The sequence below is a fragment of the Alnus glutinosa genome, chromosome 10, assembly GCF_958979055.1.
Source record: "Alnus glutinosa chromosome 10, dhAlnGlut1.1, whole genome shotgun sequence".
In the NCBI taxonomy this organism is placed as follows: Eukaryota; Viridiplantae; Streptophyta; class Magnoliopsida; order Fagales; family Betulaceae; genus Alnus; species Alnus glutinosa.
The window spans coordinates 19,510,122-19,531,378 of NC_084895.1; the positions used below are offsets into that span (position 1 = coordinate 19,510,122).

Below are 21,257 nucleotides of genomic sequence, written 5' to 3' on the forward strand. Positions count from 1 at the left end.
ACGTCTGCCATCTGGAAAAAATGATTTACGTTTTTAAAAAGCGTAAATCATTTTTCGAAATTAATTAAGCATTTTTAGTCAAACAGAAATCATTCTCCGATTGACTATTATTTTCGCCCCTACCAAACACCGGAAAATACCGAAATCAATTTCCAGAAACTATTTTACACCGAAACAAACGAAGCATTAATGAAAAATTCTAATGGATAGGTGAAATTGAAAAAAAATTAAAAGATGGATACACTAAATTGACACTTTTTAAAGTTTATGGCTACGATTGCAAAAGTGATAAAAGATTAACTTACGTTTTTGTTCATGCACCTTTAATAGTCACTCCTTTTAACTAAAAGTTTCATGAGTTAAATTGTTTCCCTTCACAAAAAGTCTCAAACCTTATACCAAAACGACATCAATTTGGTATAAAACACCAAAACGACGTCATTTTGCTATATTATTATTTTAAATTATATTAGATATATTATATATAAAGGTAGGCGGTTAGCGCTTATTAACCGCTTCAACCGATCCTTATAACTGCATAACCGTCTAAGGTGGTTGCAGTTAATGGTTATGAGCGGTTAATAACTGTCACGTTTGTATACCCCTACTGCTAGTAAATTATGTATAGTTCACAAGTTTTGGCAATCATTCAAAATGTGTATGTCATGATCTAACAAAAACAATATATGCATTCGCTTAGAAAAATAAAAAATGTATTCCACTCGATCACAACAAAATGATGGCAACACAAATCCTTGCAATTAATAGTTGGTTCATGTATGTATAAATATCTTGTAGTTTTAGAGATATGTATGGTAAAAGTTTTACAATGCAAAATTTTGTTTACAGAGTTTTACAATGCAAAATTTTTACTTACAAACTTGATTTATTTTAGGAAATCAAATGTTTGTATGACAATTTCAATGCAAAACAATGCAACGAAGATTCTCTCAATTTCACAAAAACTACTTCCTGTGATGCCGTAATTGATGGTGATGATTGTATCTCAATAGTAAGTCGGTCAGAAAATGTTGAAGCTATAGATACTCCTTACGTAGCAATTCACACTTAACATATATGTTTTATTCATGTACAGGGAGGCTCGGGGCGTGCCAAAAAAATCACATTTCAAAATGTTGAAATGCACAATTTTAGAAATCCTATAATCATACATCAATACTACTGTGATCGAAAAGATTCCTCATACTCATGGCAGGTAATACTCGAAATTTACTTGTTTAGTGGTTGACATGAATTTGTAGTGAAAGATATAATACTCCTAACAACACTCGTACCCTTACACCCATCATTGTCACTCACAATTAGGGTTGGAAAAAACGAGTTACCTTGTCGGGTTCGGGTTGACCCGACAACCCGTTTAAGCCAACCTGAACCTGGGCCTACCACCGCCACGCCACCCGTATGCGTATTAAGAAAATGTCTACTTCTCGGTCGCCGCCGTCCGATCACGAGTACAGAATACCAGACGAGGAGGCATCGACGATTGTTGATGATGTTTTGGTGGACTCGGAGGATGCGAATACTAGTAGAGAGACACCGAAAGGTGCCAGCGCTAATGAAGAGTATCTTTCGATGGTGGTGAAGAAGCTAGAGAGGAGCCCTAGCAAGTGTGTAGTCTCAGAGAAAAAACAAAGAGTTTCGATTGCTCTACCGATCGATGAGATTGAAAGGGATTTCGTGGCCATCACCAGTAAGAAGCCGTTGGTGAAGAGGCCAAAGAGGAGCCCTAGCAAGTGTGTAGTCTCAGAGAAAAAACAAATAGTTTCGATTGCTCTACCGAACGACGAGATTGCAAGGGATTTCGTCGCCATCACCGGTAAGAAGCCACTGAAGAAGCCCAGGAAGAGATTGAAGATCGTTCAGGAAGAGATGGATCGTCTTTTTTCGGGTTCGGGTTTGGGTCCCATTATTCTGGGCCTATTACAAAGATCGTAAGACACCGGCAATGGTATAATTTTTTTTTTCTTATTATTATTTTGTTGAGCAGGTCTGTTTTGATGTCGAGAAAATTGCATATGAAAAGCAAAGTCAAGTAATTTTTCATTGTCAATATTGTTTGTGATTATTAGCCGAAGTTCGATGTTTATGTGTAATGAATATATTCTAGCTAGTGTTTCTAGTTTGTTATCTGTTTGTTCATCCGTCTGTGCAATTGGAAGTTTGTTATCTGATTTTATATTACATTCACTACAAAAATAAAATAAAAATCTTGCAATTTCGCTAGGTGGCTACAATAACCGAATTTGTAGCCACGTCGCTATTTTGTCACGTGGGCGAAATGCTTTGCGTGGGTAATTTACTACGTAGATTATTGTCACATCACCAATTAGCCACGTGACAAATACACCACATGGCTAATTTATTAATATTTTTTTAAAAAAAATAAAAATTTAGCCACATGCTTCAATTGTCACGTTGTCAATTAATGACGTGACAAATAAACTACGTGACTAATTTTTTTAAGAAAAAAATCAATTCTTTTAACGATTTGACATTTTAGTTGTGTACTTTTTCACGTCCCCAATTAGCCACGTGGCAAATAAATCACGTGCTTAATTTATTAAATCTTTTATTTTTCGAATATAAAATTTTGGTCACGTGTTTTATTTGGCACGTCGCCAATTGGCCAAGTGGCAAATAAACCACGTCGCTATTTGCATATATATAATATAAAAAAATTAATTGAGAGAAAAAAAGTTTTTTTTCTTCTTTCTAAAAAGTTGTGCTATCTCTCTCTCTCAATGTGGACAGGGACATGCATTTAATACATGATTTGTATTTTTTTTCTTTTTCTTTTTTTGACAGATCTCTCTCGACAGGGGCGGAGCCAAGGGGGGCAAGGGACATGCCCCCCCTAACCCCCAAAATTTTTCCTTAGTCCCAATAGATTTTTCTTAAATATCTTGGTTGCCCACCCTCAACCACTCATTAAGAGGGACATCTACATTAGACTGACAAAGCTTTTCCAAGACTAAGAGAACCAGAGTTCAGTCTTTCATGATTTTACCATTTTAAATCTTCAAGCTTCAAACATTTTTAGGTTAAAGGTCCTGACTCTTAATGAAGAAGAAGAAGACGAACATTGTGCACAACACTGGGTTAATTATTTGTGACAAAACGCCCCGTTTTAATAACTCTAGCCCGAGTCCAAAGCGCCCAAAACACTTGTTGCGTGTATAGTGTTTCAGTTGGGTGTTTATTTTAAACTTTAGTCTTTTAAAGTTGTTGTTAGTATTTTATATTGGCTACATTTTGGATAACCAAAAACACTTTATGTAATGGTTGCAAATTAACAGGATGGTCGGTTATTAATTCAGAATCTTCATGTATTCAGACAGTATTCAAATCAAAGCATGTGACTGATCACAAGCTTCTAAAAGATGTCCATGAAGAGTCCTTGCAAATTCCAAGCCAAATCAACTGGTTCCTGTGCAACCGTTCGGACAAGCCTTTGAAGGCGTCCGGACACCCCGCAGTGTCTTACAGATAACGATGAAGACGTCCGGACGTCAGAGCAACACCGTCCGAACGCTAGGTCAATCATTGTTCAACACGAAGTTGGATTTCAAAAGTCGACACTAATTGGGAAGTCTCTGTAAGCCGTCTGGACAAAGTGGCAACACGTCCGGACGCTGTCCATCATTTCAGAATATTCCAGTGTTCCGTTCGAACGCTACAAGGAGTTATAGCGAAGATCGTCCGAACACTCGGTCAAGCTGTCCAGACGTAGACCTGATAATGGTAGAATTGTGCTGTTTCTGAAAGGATATCGCAGAAAACCGTCCGGACATGGCTAACTTCCGTCCGGACGCTCGACAACCAAAGTCTATTTTTCAGCAGATTTATGGTTTCTTTAAGCCTATAAATAGGGGGCTGTAGGCTTGTAAATTGTACAGAATTCGGTATTGAATCCTCTTAGTTTTGAGAGGGTGTTTAGGGAGAATCCAATATCCGCTAGCTCTCAAGCCGTTGCCGGTGTGTGCTCAATAGTTCGTGTGAAGTCTATCTTAGGGGTCGGCCCTAAGGTAAATGAATCCATCAAAAACCCCTTCAGATAGGAGATCTGGTTAGGAAGCATTCTTGATAGGCTTCGTGTCAGAGTTAAATGTACGACTACTGCATAAGGGTATGTGAGTACAACTGTCTTGTAACTAGCTTTGTTTTCGGATAGTGGAGTTCTTGGGTTTGGCTACCCCGAAGTGGTTTTTTATCTTCATAGAGTTTTCACTTCGTAACAAATATCTTGTCTTAGTTAAATTCCGCATTTAAGATATTTTGTTGCACACAAACACACACACACACTCGGTTAAATTAGAAGTCAATATTTTATTTTCAGTTGTGTTTTGTAGCTTTTACAGACTTGCTTACTTTTAAAATCGGGTGTAAGTAGTGTACTTTAGTGTGTGTGTGTATATATATATATATATATATATATATATATATATATATATATATATATATATATATATATATATATATATATATATATATATATATATATACACACTTTAGTTTGTTTTAGTTGCTAAGTTCTTGATGCGTGTTCCAAAGTTGCAGTTCTTTTTTTTTTAGAGTGAAAAGTTGCGATTTTTAAGTGGAAAATTATGATTTATTAGAGTAATGATATTCACTAAATTGTTATATGATTGTCATATAAATTGATGACAGTAAAAATTAACCTTTAGATCAATACTTACAAAATAAAATAAAAATTTAAGGGCCGATTTTCACTGCCACAACATCTTAGTAATATAATAGTCGTATAGTATTTTACTAAATAACATTATTCTTGATATTATGTTTTGATTCTGCCAACATAATAACATTTTAATTGTATGAAATATAGAATAATAGTTATCTGAACTTATAAAGAGCAACAATGATTCCATTGAACTTCAATCAAACTCTAAATGAGCCCGTGTCGATGTAGATTTAGTAAATATGTCAGTAGATGTTTGCTTAAGAAAAAAATTTCAAATTATCATCATAATGATAGAGACCAAATGTGAAGAGCAGATCTACAAAATGAACATTGTCAAATTATTTTTATTGAATTGTTTATTTATTTCGTTAATTACATTTTTTAATATTTTCAATTAATTTTGGGTCACTTTTATTTTTTAATTTTGCCCCCCGTAAACCAAAATCCTAGCTTCGCCACTGTCTCTCGATCAACTCTCTTTCTCTCAACTTTGAATCAAAAAAAAAAAAAAAAACTCTCTTTCAACTCTCTAGTCTTCCTCATCTCTCCATGTCTCACTCTCCTTTCCTTGTGTTTTTTGTTTTTGTTTCAAAAGATGACGACTCACCCCACCCGCCGCACGACTCTGTCGCCACCATCCGAAAAAGCTCGTTTTCATCGTCGATGACGGAGATCAAGGCGTCAAGCTCCGTTCAAAGCCCCATTTTTTGGGTCACCCACCGGTGACAAATGGAAGATCGGGTCTGATCTTCTACTTTTTCTCCCCTTTTTGAACTCTGTGTTGGCCGGATTTTAATTTTTGGTTGGATTTTTTGGGTTAGATTTCATGGGGGGTGGAAGGGGAGATTTTGCCGGCCTTGAAGTAGTTTTCGGTGAGGGCCAGAAAGAAAATACGTACTGTCAAGGAAAAAATAAAAATAAAATAAAATAAAATATGAGTTTAGCGACGTGGGTTAGTTCCACGTGGTTAAAATGGCCTTTAAAAAAAAAAAAGAAGCATTTAGCCACATGTGAGTGTGGCATGTAGCTAAAATTAACGGAATCATGTCACTAAATACCCACATATATAAAAGTGCACGTCGCTAAAGTGGCATTTAGTAAACAATGCACGTGGCTAACTGCATGTGGCTAAAAATCAAGTTTTTTGTAGTTATATTCTTCAAAACACCCTCCAATTAATCTAATATGGTCATTTTATGCTTAAAATTAAATTTTATATATTTAATAATGAGTATGTTGTCACCCGCAAAAAATAGGTTCAAAATTTAAATTCTTAAATTATGTAAATTTAAGTCGTTGCTTATATCGAACATCTTGAAAAATACAACCTATTAAAAAAATAATTCTAAAATGCATTCTCTTCTGTTTTGAATAAATGCTTACTCTTTAGCAAATTAAAAGACAGTTTTTTGCTCAAAAGTTCAAAAATCTGATGAAAATGTACTCAATTCGTATTAGTAACATTTTGCATTTTTAATAAGTAGCATTTTTTTACTCCGTTCAATACAAAAAAAAAAAAAATGGTCTGAATTCACATCATTTGAGACGTAACAATTTCTTTGAAATTGTAGGAAATTATTTTTCGTAAATATATAAGGTTATTTAATAATTTTAAATAACATGACACTAAAACAAAATCTTAACCATAAAATAATTATAAAAAAAATATGGCTAACAATAATATATTCAATAAAACGGAGAAGAATCATTCTATAGTCAAAAATTGTTTTTAAACTATGTAAAGGTTAATTTATATAATGCCTTCGGCTTTTGATCTGTAAAAGATAATTAAGATCATAAAATAACTCTTCCAAAAATAAGCCATTTTTTTGTCATTCTTCCAAAAATACTCTTACTTTCTTTAAAAACAATAATCAAATTTTTATTAAAAAAATTGATTAAATATTAAAATACATAGAGTAAGGTTCGATTAGTATAAAAATAAGAAATAATATGCATGGAATTTTGATTTTTTTTTTTTTTATTTTAAAAAAAGGAGAGATATTTTTAGAAAAATAATTTAATTGCAACAAAATAGTAATTTGATAGGTTTAAATGTTACATTTGTCAGTTTGTGAGGCTTTATATAAAATGACTATTAGATAAAGGAGTCGAAGTATATTTAACAATAATATAATGAGAAATTGGCACCCCTTTTTTTATTTTTTTATTTCGAAAAAAAAAAAAAAAAAAAACAACCTAAGGTTTGATGAAGTAAATGGGGTAAGCCTAATTGTTGTGAGACCAAAACTATGTGTCTCTAACTTTAGCCTGTCGTGAACGGTGCGTTTTGGTGTCCGAGGATAAAGTGGGTCCTGATCAGGGGCGGAGCCACACTATGGCTTGGGGGCCCAAGCCAAAGGGCTCCCAAAAAAAAAAAAAAAAAAATCTAAAAGAAAAAAAGAAAAAATATAATTTTTACCCTTATTCTTTAAGAAATTTGTAGTTTTGGCCCCCCAAATTATTTTTTTTTCAATTTGGCCCCCCCAAAGCCTAAAAGCTGGCTCCGCCCCGGGTCCTGATGTTGGTAACTCTTTTTCTATATCTGTTTTGAATTATAACTAATTTAACTCTTTACTAAATAATATAATTAATATTAATTTCTTTTCAAGTGTTTTTAGTTGGCACGTACGACCGGGGGCTGACTGCTCCGCCGCATGGCCCTTTGGTGAAGAATTCCTTCCCTTCTACCTGCTCTTGGCCAAAAGTTTCTCTTCCAATTACCAAAATTTTTTTTAAAAAAAAACACCAATTGTGTCAATATCTGTCTCCAATAACAAAAATACTCAATAAAATTAATTAAGAAAGGAAAAATTTTAATTATCACCCATGTTTTTTCATAACTTTTGTAATTATACAATTAAACTTTTAAAAGTGTCAATTTAGTATATTCATGTTTCAATTTTTTTTTAATTTCACCAATCCGTTACTATTTTCTGTTAAATATGGTCAAAATTTCAAAAATAATCCTGTTTTTTTTTTTTTTATAAAAATATACATAATTTTTTTTTCAATGATTCAAGCATAGATATTTTTATAAATTCTATAAAATCTTGACCAATGCCTAAATTCTTGCAAATTTTTTTTCCCTAAAAAAAAAAGAGGTATATATTTTAGGAATTTTAGCACCCATTCATTTAGGATTTAACTAAAAATTCTATTAAATGGCTGAAATTGAAAAAATGATACATTAAATTGATACTTTTTTAAAATTTTAGAGTATGATTGCAAACGTGATAAAAGATCATGGGTGATAGGGCTGTCAAAACGAGTTGACACGACCTGTTTGACTCATCAACTCGTTAAGGTTCAACCCTGACATGACCCGTTTAGTCAACCCTAACACGATCCACTTAAATAACAAGTTAACACGACAAGACCCATTTAACATGTTTATTAAATGGGTCGTTTCGGGTAGACACGAACCATTTGACCCATTATATAATAAAATCTATAAAAATAAAAACACGTACAAATTTAAACTAAAAAAAATCATATTGTTTGAATAATCATATTATTTCACAGTTGAAATATGAAACATTGAGTTGTTTTATTGTTTACTTGTTCTGGTTCAACTTCTAAGTTTGAAAACTTGAAAGAAAAAATATTCCGCTAATTTTTTTTAATCTTTGCCTTTTTTTGTTCAAGTTCTAACTCAATAAAAGAAAAAAGACTTATTTTGTTTTTTGTGAGATTTTTTTAATTTAGTCTTTACTTTTTAGACAGTGAGAGAAAGATAGAGGTAACATGATTGTTTAGATTTAATTTTTAATGTTAAAAAAAAATATTTAAGTATACGGGTCAAACGGGTCGACCCACAGGTCAAACGAGTTGACCATGTAATACCATTTTATTAAATGGGTCAACCCTTTTATTACCCGAACCCTTTTAAGCTTAACTCTAACCCTTTAACTTCGTGTCAAGTTCGTGGGTCGTGTCAAAAATTATCAACCATATTAAATGGTACGTGAAGTTTTCCATAAAATAAAAAATCAAATTAGTGTAGATAAAAAAAAAAAAAAATGCAACCTCGTTGTACTCAAAGAAGTCACTTTTTAGAATTCTATTTGGACAAAAAGGGTGGCTCGCTAGTTTTTTAAATTTTTTGTTTTTATTTTTTCTCGAATTTATAAAGATATTTTTATCTTTTTGAAAAATGTTATGGTCATTTTTGTCTTTTTGTTGGCCTTAGGGACATTGACGTACATTTTATTTTGTAGTTTATGGGCATATTGACACAATTAGTACTTTGAGAGAACATTGACTATAAGAATATGAGAGGATAGTTTCAAGGAGTATGTATATTCTTCTTCAAAATTTTAATAGAAAAACATTCTTTATAAATACCTAGCAAAAAATAAAAGATTATGTTATCCAATTTGTGTATTTGTATCTATTATAAAATAATTCTATTTTAAACAAACATTTGTTCTTTTTAATTACTTATATGTAAACCCGTTTGTGCATCCGTAAATAATATTAACTTTACTATCCTTCATAAAAAAATGTTCTTCGCAAGTACTTTTATCTTTTTTATCTTTTTTTTTTTTTTTGAGCGTTTTTACGCTTTTTTTTTTTTTTAACATTTTTTAGTCTATTTTGAGCCTGTTTTAGTGTTTTCAAACATTAGAATCGCTAGATTAAAGTATGAACAATAATAAACACAAATTAATGTATTATACATGATTTCTAGTACTAGTTTGTTGGGTAGTTTCCCATTGGATTGTTGGATTGGGCCTTGAGAATAGACCAGCGTCGTAAACAGGGCAATGCAGAATAGGCCCATTGATCAATAAATCTAATGGGCCAAAAGATTCATTTATAAGGACCATTGGTGCCGAGGATCTAAGCACTCAACGCTTGAATACTTAGGTGTCTGACCAAGGTATTTGAGACATGCTTAAAAAGGAAGATCTCCTCATTTATGATGAGCCAATAGTGTCTTGCGCTGCTGTTCAGACCAGTTCATCATGTTAAAGATCAAAATATCATAAATAATCAACGATCATGTCAAATTCGATATATACTTGCATCACCATCATTGCGAGATTCACACGTGCGAGCTCACAAAAGAAAGGTGGTATAAATAGACATCATAAATGGGTAACACCTAATCTGGCTAATGCATTAATTATTATTCTCCTTCCTCTCCACAAAAATAACAACTGACTTAACCATCGGAAAAGGCATAGTCAGCCGACCCCCGACAAGTCTTTTCTGTTTTACAGATCCCAAGTTTATCGGCCCAACTTTCTTTCTTTGGACCCTCACTGTTAGAAGAACTATCCTACGATCGACACGCCACCATTCAAAAATTATACCAACAATAAGCATGCATGGTATATTCGAATAGAACAAGAATTTGCATGTCCGAATTCAACTAGAAGTGTTTAATTTAGTATGTCTTTTAGTCTAGTCTGTAAATTGAAAACATAAATCCCTGAAACAACTAAGTGCTTGCCGTGTAATTCTCCCAGCTCGGAAATATATATCTTGATTCTCTGTTAAGGAAGTTGTTGTGATTGAAGGAGAGAAAAGACAAGTCTTTGTCTTCTTAAAAAGTGAGCAAGCTTTTTAAAATTGGTTGTTCTTTTTTAAAAAAGTCAGCTATGCCACTAAAAAGGGACAGTTTGAAAAGTTTGTCTTAAAAAGTCACATGCGTAATACGCTTTTCATCCAAAAAGATGAAAAAACTTGTGGCGCTTTGTAAAGCTGTACAAGCGGTTATGATTAGCAATTCGCAACCATTTAAGACGGTTTATAATCGTCTAAGATAATTATTAAATTTTAACAACCGCAGCTGCTTTACTTAGACGGTTAGCGGTTATTAAATCTTATAACTTATTGTTCATAACCGTTTTTTATATGTGAACTTTTGGGCTACTTTTTGGCCTTTTTTATTTTTTTAAAAAAACAATATAAAGGCTTATCAAATAAGTAATCGAAAGAATCTATGTCATTTCCATTGACAAAGGTACTGTAATCATTTATTCCTTATAAAATTAAACAATATATACAAAAAAAAAAGTGTAAAGAATTATACATCCACATACATAAATGAACTTGAAAAAAAAGAAACGGTATAAGTTGCATAACAAACTTACCGAATCAAATACCTATTTGGCCGATGAGATTTCCATCAAACCCTTGAATTTGTTACCTTAAAGATGAACTGCAGGACCTTGGAAAAAATTGAATAAGGCACCGGAATCTTAGATTTAAGAGTTTAAAGGTAGTGATTTGAACTTTTTGTAGATTCTAAGATATTGATAATAAATTTTGATCCCAACTATAATTTTTGCTTATTATCAAACAGAATAAAACTTTTAGAGGGGACGGAAGATTTTTTTTTTTTAATAAAATTAAATACATCACTTTCTCAAAGTTATTTTTTTATATTAAATATATAATATAAATATTTTTATTATTTATATATAAGGATAGTTGGGTAGGATTATTTATAACTGCCTTCAAAAGCGGTTATGCAGTTAGTAGTTATAAGCGGCTAACGGTTATTGGGTGGTTATAACCACCATGCTTGTTCAACCCTAACAGTTAGATACTTCTTAAGTGTTTGAATGTCACTTTTTAAACATTAGACACCAAAAAGCAAAATGAGTATACTTCTAACAGGGTGAAGTGTATTTTTTCCAAAATTTTAAATGACGTGATCCAATATTCACCATTAGATCAATGCAACAAAACAAAACTTAAACTTAAACTATAAAATGGTTCCTCTTTATTGCAAGCATATATCTATTTTATTTAGAATGGAGATTATCAATTCCAAGTCCAATGCATATATTATAGGGGATTGAGCTAATTATTACGGTAGATAAAAGGGTTAAATACTGTATTAGTTCATGTGGTTTGAACATTTATCAAATAATCCGTCCAAAAACTTAACGATATGGCCTATCGGCGCATGCCATGTGTCCCACATATCGTACCATTTTGTCTCATCAAAGCTATTTAAAAATAACCAAATAAAAAAAAAATAAAAAAAAAAAAAAAAAAAAAAAAACGTGTTTTTTCACAAAATAATTTGCTACTTATAATTATTTTGGATGTAACGAACCCAAAATAGCATAATTATAAAGCTTTGCATATTTATAGGTGCAAGTAAACAATGACTATTAAAATTCGTTTTGTCCTTATTTCCTTAAGATATATATATATATATATATATATATATGAATATGATGCATATTTATTAACTCATATTTATCGTGTTGAGAGTGCAAATTAAAATATACGTTTCAGCATCTGATTGGCCAATAGAAAGCCTAATCATTCTATATATCTCTTCTTTTGCCCTCTTTCTCGATCAGTACTGTTTGTGCAACAGAGAGTCTTCTTCTCTGCCAAGTTTCCATATTTACGCGTTTCTGTTTTCTCTGGTGGACAGAGGAATCTCAGGAAGGGCAATGGAGTCTATTGCCCTGTCTCAGCGTCTTCATAGCTTTTCTTTGCCCAGCCGTGGATGGGCCTCCCGCCACCACGCCACCCGTCAGCGTATCAGGAAAATGTCCGCTTCTTGGCCGCCGCCGTCCGATCACGAGTACAGAATACCGGACGAGAAGGAGGCGTCGACGACTGTTGATGCTGTTCTAGAGATGGGCCCTAGCAAGTGTGTAGTCTCAGAGAAAAAACGAAGATTTTCGGTTGCTCTACCGAACGACGAGATTTCAAGGGATTTCGTGGCCATCACTGCTAAGAAGCCGCCGGTGAAGAGGCCAGAGAGGAGCCCTTGCAAGTGTGTAGTCTCAGAGAAAAAACAAATAGTTTCGATTGCTCTACCGAACGACGAGATTGCAAGGGATTTCGTGGCCATCACCGGTCAGAAGCCGCTGAGGAAGCCCAAGAAGAGATCGAAGATCGTTCAGGAAGAGATGGATCGTCTTTTTCCGGGTTCGGGTTTGGGTCCCATTATTCTGGACCTGTTACAAAGATCGTAAGACGCCGCCAATGGTATAATTTTTTATTTTGCTGAGCAGGTCTGTTTGGATGTCGAGAAAATTACAGAGGAAAAGCAAAGTCAAATAATTTTTCATTGTCAATATTGTTTGTGATTATTAGCCGAAGTTCGATGTTTATGTGTAATGATTATATTCTAGCTAGTGTTTATAGTTTGTTATCTGTTTGTTCATCCGTCTATGCAATTGAAAGTTTGTTATCTGATTTTATATTTCAGTCTTCAGAGCACCCCTCAAATTAACCTAAAACGTTCATTTATGCTTAAAATTAAATTTTATATATTTAATAATGGGTATTCTGTCACGTGTTAAATATGGGATCGGAATCCAGATTATTAAATGATGTGAATTTAGGTTGTTGCTTGCATTGACCATCTTGAAAAATACAACCTATTAAAAAAAATTATTCTAAAACGCTTTCTCTTGAATTTTGAAAAAATGCTTATTCTTTAGTAAATTAAAAGACAATTTTTAGTTCAAAGGTTTTTTACAACATAAAGCGCAAAAACTTGATAAAAATATACTTAATTCACATCAGTAACATGTCACATTTTTAATCGATATTATTTGTCACTCCGTTCAATGTAAGAAATTGTATGAATTCACTTCATTTGAAAATCTACAATTTTGATGGATCCTTTTTTTTTTATATAAGTGCAATTTTATAAAAAACAACAGCGTAAGGCGCCTCTAGTATACACCACCGACCCACAAGAAAAAACCCACAAAACAACCCAATCCCTAAGCCCCTAGAACTCTCAATCCTTAAACTTATCCCACAACCTATGTTCCTCATCAAGAGCATAGAGTAAAACATTTATCCTGTTGCCCCTTAGTCCCGAGTCCAATTTCAGAGCAAACCAAAGACCACTCCATCGGAGAGAGAGGACAAGCTCGACTAATACAACCCCACTTGAGAAAGCACGATCTACCTGAGGAAGAGAGGATGAGCTTGACTTTAGAAACCCTTGCATGAGAAAGCCCACATCTTCGTGATCTCCTAAACCCACCACCGACTTCGGCTTCCTCCCTTTATGCTTGTATTGAATCATAGGCTTGGATGTGTAAATATATCATGTCATTTAATAATTTTCAATAATGTGACACTAAAACAAAATCTTAACCATGAAATGATTACGAGAATATGGCTAACAATATTATATTCAATATATTAAATGGAGAAAGAACCATTTTATGGTCAAAAATTGTTTTCAAACTATGTAAAGGTTTATATAATGTCATGTTCATTTAAAACTGAAAATGATGTGGAACTAAGAGCTTTCTCATTAAAATTGTGTAATCTATTAACATTTGGTCTTTTCCCTATTCTTTTGGATTGCTGTGTGAGTAAGTCATTCACTTTGATACTGCACAAAGAGTTGAACAGAAAGGCCATTTGAGTGGAACAGCAGACAGAAAATGTGACAGTGCAGATTTCTTCAGTGCTTGAGGGGAATCACACAGTAAATCATGTAATATGTCCTCGATGTCAGAATCATTGTATCTGAAACCCAACTCTTTCACTTATTATCTTGCAATAGATTTCACACTGAATTGGATCATTCTTAACACACCTAATAGAATCTTGGCTGTCAGCCTCATAGGAGCTCAAACTCTGTCTCACTGATGCATCTAGTGTGCTGCTGTGTGCATCTATAGTTTGCTAATTGGAATCATTTTTTTGAGGAATTTCCTTCTTTTATCATTTTCTCAATTGAACCAAGTATTGTGGTAATTTTTCTAGTTGTAAGTCTGTAACTTAGTTACTAGCTAGTGAGTCCAATTCTCTCCAATTTAAAGTGTTCCATCTGGTACTGGTTCTCTGTTTGAATCGAGGAACCATTATGCCAGTACCAGATGGTATTGCAGCAGTTGTATGGTATTCTTATTAGCTGCACTGCAGTTTAGTAGTTTGATATCAATTTAAGAGATAATGCTCCTCATTTTATCCTTTACATTTTACTCAATGCAATCATTTGGTTCAAGCATTTCTGTTATTCTGGTAATCATAATTCTTGCCGTTTGTTATATAATAGATGTTTGAACAATCCTTTTTTTTTAAAGATACGGGTATCCCAGTTCATCTATAGCAAAGCTTATTTCGAAATAGCTGGCTTACATATAGTGTTAGTGTAGTCGAGTGTAGCGGCCCCAGCCAGCCAGGATCTCCAGGCTAATCTCGTGCTCAATGTTCGACGCCACTTCAAGCATTGGGCCTTGAATCGCAGGCTATGTCTGGGTGGCTAGCTTCAAAAGGTTGTTTGCACCTAGCTGAGTCTCAAACTCGTAACCTCAAGAAATGATATCCCTAGGAGCCTCGAGCCTTAACCACTAAGCCAACTCCTTGGGGTTTTTGAACTATCCTTTTGCATTAATAGATTCAAAATTCACCTCAAACTAGTAACTATCTAAAAAGGAATGATAAGGTCTGTTCTTGTTATGAAATTCTCCTGAGGTCATATAGGTTTTAATGGATACTTTTTCTGTAGTTTACTTTGAGATCACCTCAGAGTGAGGTGCTTGTACACCTTGAGGCAGTGCAAAGTTAAGTGGCGGTTTCTAGGTCAGGTGTATGCCTCACCATCCACTTGTTTATCAAAGGTGTGGCCTGTGCCTAGAATTCTTTTTCTTTTTCTTTTTCCAAAGGGCTAAAATGAACCAACTCATATGAATCCACGTTGCTTAATCTATTCTAATGCAATGCCCAATATAATTTTCAAACCGTCGAACGCCCAGTTGATTCCGGTCTTCTTGTAGTGATTGCAAGATGGAACCGACGGAAGAGGAGGTGGAAGAGACTGCAAGTAACCGGAGGTTGGTAGTGACGGCGGCAAAATTGGAGCCCAAATAAATGCGGTATGACTACTTTGTAAAAAGCGTGACAATATCATGAAATTAAGATTCAAACCGACAACCTCTAACTCTAATTTTATGTTAAATCAACAAATTTTAAAAAATTAAGCCAAGTCGAATACGTAAAATTAATCGTTAACCCACACTTCAACGATACCAATTAACCATTCCTATTAATTAAAAGGAGAGTGTTACTCACTCTCGCAAATGAAGTGAGGTCCATGTATAATAATAGATTCTACCAAAGTAATGAAATTAGGAAAATGTGTAGCACGGTTTTTAATTAAGAAAATGTTTAAAAAACATTGCCTACACATTTTCTACATCTTTGAGTCGTCAGACACTTATAATTAGACTATCTCTCTCTCGTGCTAGCTGTTGACCATAAGACTTAGAATGGCGGTAAGATCTAAGTTGGTGGGTTTTTTTTTTTCAATGAATTCTAAAAACCTTACTTTATAACTTTTAATCTTTCATTATTTTTGTAAAAAAGTATCAAAATTTTAAAAAGTATCAATCTTTCAATCTTTTTTTTTTTTTTTTTTTCAATTCAACACTCCTTTAAAATTTATCTTTAAATCATATTAAAATTTTCAAAATACTCTTGTGTTTATTTTTTTAAAATAAATTTATAAAAAATTTCAAATATTCAAGTATGAGTATTTTTGTAAATTTCGTTAAATTCTGACCAACACTTAAATCTTAACAAATTTTTATTTTATATTTTCTAAAAAAAATTATGAGTATTTTGAATATTTTGACAGGATTTAATGAAAAATTTTAACAAATAGTTGAAATTAAAAAATAAAATTAAAATATAAATACTCTAAATTGACACTTTTTAAAAATTTAAATACCTTTTTACAAAATATCAAAATTTATAAATGAAGTTCTCCCGACCAAAATAGAAAGGACCCATTACTCAAGCTTTCTAAAGTTATGGGACGGTTTATAAACGATTTTTTGGCAGTCATTCATAATGGTTTGTTATGGAAGGGAAAGCAAAATGCTTTTGTAATTTGTATATTATAAGCTAAATCAACATAATTGCTTCGTAAGGAAATTACAATGAAGTAACCCATCATATCAACATTTTTTTTTTTTAAGATTTTAATTAATCATTTAATTATTAAGTCGATAGGAATAGTAAATTTAATCATTTAATTAATACTTTAATACTATTTCTCACATGTGGGCTCAAACTTCATTTTTGATAGGCGATGCCCAACACGTGAAATATTTAATTGAAATGAGAGGTAAATGGCTGAGATATGCCAAAAAAAAATCATGTTAAATTATTACTTATTTCAAAAGCTTAAGTTAATAGGAATGATAAATTTAATTATTTAATTAATACTTTAACACTTGAGATATGCAAAAAAATAATTTAGTCCCTAGAGTTGAAGGGAGTACACATTACTCTAACTTTAGCTTTGAAGAAGGCCCGGTATGGGTACCAGAAGAAGAATCTGATCCAGAGGAGGACCCCCTCATCTATTATGATCCAGGAAAAGATATGTTCGCTTACGAACCATCGGATGTAGTGAACGTCGTAGACATGCCCAAGTACGACTATGATACTTCAAGTACCTTTCATAGCTACTGTTGTAGTCGATTACCGAATTTTAAAGAATAACTTCTTATAAGGATGGGAGATTGTAATAATCCCAACTCCCTTTCAAGGGTAAAATAATCTTTTATTACCCATGAGCATGGATGACTAAACAAAATATTAAAAAAAAAAACTCGATATTATATATAATATTTTATGTTTTATTAAATACCCGCTTTTATATTTTACTAAATACCTTCTTTTACATTTAAAATTTTTTTATACTAATATTGAATGCCTCTTTTACCCTTAATAAATTATATTAATATTTAATACTTAATTTTTGGTCTTACACGTAAAATTCTAATTGTCAAAAACTCTAATAGTCACCAAGCGAGAAAACCTTAAACTTATAAATATACGGGATTTGATTCTTGTACAACACCAATACAACAACTGTACAACAACCCCTCACATGAGGGTGGGCCCCAGTATGTGGGACCCGCCCTCATGTGAGAGATTGTTGTACAGTTGTTGTATTGGTGTTGTAAATCTAACATTTTCCTTATTCCTCTTATGCGTCAGCCTCTCTTCTCATCTCAGACAAATTTTGGAAGCCGTCTCTCCCTCTCACTGTGCGTGCATGGAGGTAATTTTCTCTTGTCTCTTCTATTTTGTACTAGCCGTAGCAGGTCTCCATGATTTGCCCTCCTATTTCCTTCTTTTATTTTGGTCCTTTCTTCTGGACAGCATGGTCTCCACGTCTGTGCCTGACTCCCTCTTTTATCTTTGTTTGTTTTCCTTCTTCAGTTTAGTACGACGTACGTAGCAGATTTTTAGCCTTATTATTTTTTCCCGTTGTGTACTACGGCCGAATGCCATCTTGAAGTTACTGCATTGTGTTTTTTTTTTTTTTTTTTTTTTTTCCCTCTCCTGTCAGCCCTACAGCCGTCACAATTGTTTGTGTTATTTTATATTTTGGGTTAAATACCCTAGAGGTACCTGAGTTTTACGTGTTTTTAAATTTAGTACCTCAGTTTCATTTCGTATCACAAGTAGTACCCGAATTTGAAAGAAAAAAACCCTAGGTAGTACCTGTCAGATTTCTCGTCCAAATTTCAACTTCTCGCCACGTGTCAACCGCTGAGGTTGACACGTGGCACCACATAAAAAAAAAATTAAAAATTACAAAATTAAAAAAATGATTAAAATTTAAAAAAAATGAAAAAAAAAAAAAAGAGGCCGGCCACCCCCATTTTGGCCAAGGAGGTGGCCCAACCACCCCCTTGGCCGGTCAAGCCAGTCTGGGGTGGCCAAACCACCCCCGTGGCCCTAGGGGGTGGCCGAGCCACCCCCTAGGGCCAAAACCCTTCAAAAAATATATATATATATATTTTTTTCAACTGTCTATGGGGTGGTTCGGCCACCCCAGACCGGTCAGACCGGCCAAGGGGGTGGCCAAGGGGGGTGGCTCAGCCACCCCTCTTTTTTTTTTTCTTTTTTTTTTTTAATTTTAATCATTTTTTTAATTTTGTAATTTTTAATTTTTAATTTTTTTTATGTGGTACCACGTGTCAACCTCAGCGGTTGACACGTGGCGAGAAGTTGAAATTTGGACGAGAAATCTGACAGGTACTACTTAGGGTTTTTTTCTTTCAAATTCAGGTACTACCTGTGATACGAAATGAAACTGAGGTACTAAATTTAAAAACACGTAAAACTCAGATACCTCTGGAGTATTTATCCCTTATATTTTTTGTTCCCTTGTTTCTCTCTTGGAAACAGCCGTAACACCATAGCAGGTTGCTTTTATTTTTCTTCTTTTCTTTTGTTCCTACTTTTCTGATAGCAATTTCTTTTTGTTCCTTTCTTTTCTTTTCTAAACCATAGTACCGTAGCAGGTATTGTCATAGCCTTGTGTCATCAGGTCTTGTCCCTTTTGGCTTAATTCCATGCCCTTCCTCTATGGCTAGCCGTATCAAACTCACCAGGACCTATTTGTTTCCCTTTTGTTTCTGTTCTGTGAGTAGCCGTAGCCAGCTCATAAGAAATATTTGTTTTCTTTTCTTCACCTTTCTAGCCCCAAAGCTGTTGGAAATATATAAGGACATGGAACTACAAAAAAATTGAAGAAAGGAAAAAAAATAAAAATTGTATAGAAAGAACATTACATAGTAAGGTGAATGTAAATCTCTCTCTTAGATAAATATTGCCTCCCACTTAAACAATAAGTTTTGCAAAAAGGAATACAACAATTTTGTCCTCATGATACAATACTGCCCAAATGCAGTGTGTAGATCGCAAATTCTGAACACTACTCTGAATTCAGAAATTTTGTAACAGTAGAGAAGATGAAAAAGAAGAGAAGAAAAAAGATCTCGAAAATATGTTGGAGAATATAGTTTTTTATCTAAAAACTCAGAATCAGTTTACAGCAGTTTTAAACTGTTCGTGTGCGACGATGCGTAAGTATTAAGTGCGTCTAAAGCGTCAAAGCGACACACGTGCGACGACCAGTGTGACGCAACTAGCACAACTAGCACATGCATACTAAAAATCTTATCTAGTATAAGAGCTTGATAAATGCTTATAAAGCACAAAAAATATTCATAGGTTTTCAATGTGGGACAAAGAGTAACACAAAGAAATATAGGGAAATTTAAATATTCAAACTTAAGATAAACTTAGATTTTCATATATTCAAATTAGAGATAAACTTAGATTTTCATGAAATAATTTTCAACAAAAGCTCTGCAGCAGATCTATGTAATTTGCTTTCCTTTCTTTTGGGTTCTTTTCTCTTATCTGTAGCCTGCATGTGGTAATTGTCTATTTTTCTTTCCCTTGTAACTGCTACAGTCGAGAAACATACATAGTTATTCCTTTTTTATTTTTCTGCTTCTATATACTAACCATAGCATGTCAAGGTATGGATAATTTTGTTGATTCTTTTCCTTTTCTGTCTCTCTCCTTCCTTTCTCTTACATGTAATTGATAATTTCCTGTTGTAGTTTTATGGAGCTATTTTAACAACCAATAATATTCAGTATCTTATAATATTTTTTTTCTGGATTTTTGACTTGAACAATTTATATTATTTCAATAATATTTTTCACAGTGAACTGATATCATATTTTATATATGAATATGAAACGAGTTTTCATGGTATCCAAAATATATGCACTCAAATACGGTTTAATAATTTTCTAGTAATAATAAAACACCTATAATCATGATATAGGTAGAGGTCGGAAAGTTAGGATGCGTTAGGTCCGAATCTATTTAGGATGTGTATTCTAACCTAAGGCTGACATATTTAAGTTTTATCGATTCAAGTGTCTGATAATTCAGATCAGTCTTTGAGTAGCAGTATCAAGGTAAGGGATTATTTACCCTTTCTAAAATTATTTTATGTCATATTATTTTATCCATTAATTCTAGCATATTTACGAATAATTGTTCTCGTTATGTATTTCAAATTTATATTGATGCATGAATGATTGTTTTAAAATAATTTTGAGATGAAAGTTTTTGGTTGAAATGATATTCTTGAAATCAGCGGTTTTAAGAAAAGCTTTAGTTATAAAGGATTTTCTAATTATAGTAAATTGCTTAGTTGGTTCCCGAGACGGGAAGTTACTACTTTTTTGAAATTAATGAAAACAGGAGTGTAAAAACCCTCTTATACGCTGCCTCAAGAATTACCAAGCATAGTGAAAGGAATAAGAATAATTTATGAGAAGGAGAAAGATTTTATACATGAGGCACGTGTGTGGAGGAGACTATTATTTTGGCTCCAGAGATATTGATAGAGACTTACAGAGGATTAAGCTCGGTACCATTACTTGAGATGGAAGCGCACCCGCTGAAAGACGTTGAGAAGGTGGTAATCCGTCTCTAGGTCATGTTAAGTGCACTTTAATTAAGTAGCTGACGGTGCAAGCCTGCAACCACAGTTACCTGCCATAGTCACAACAAATACCGCGCAATCCTAAGTACACAGGGCGTAATAGTGTACATGGGCCCTAAATATGAGAAGTTTTATTTATCAACTAGTAATTTTACGCTTTACGAAAAATGCCAAACTTATATTTTGTATTATGAAAATTTTTGATCTCAAATGTATTTAATAATCATTTTGAAGAAAATAAAT

The 21,257-nt window shown here is 33.3% G+C and overlaps 1 protein-coding gene across 1 annotated transcript; it reads left to right on the forward strand.

The window, feature by feature from the left end:
- The first annotated feature begins 12,150 nt into the window (after nucleotides 1-12,150).
- LOC133879137 (uncharacterized) lies at nucleotides 12,151-12,681 on the forward strand. The gene has a single exon (XM_062317681.1). It carries the CDS (start codon nucleotides 12,151-12,153, stop codon nucleotides 12,679-12,681), a length of 531 nt encoding a protein of 176 aa, XP_062173665.1.
- Nucleotides 12,682-21,257: the final 8,576 nt, after the last annotated feature.

What these genes read in the sequence shown, in the direction of transcription:
- LOC133879137 (XM_062317681.1), top strand. Translation starts at nt 12,151, where the DNA reads ATGGAGTCTATTGCCCTGTCTCAGCGTCTTCATAGCTTTTCTTTGCCC.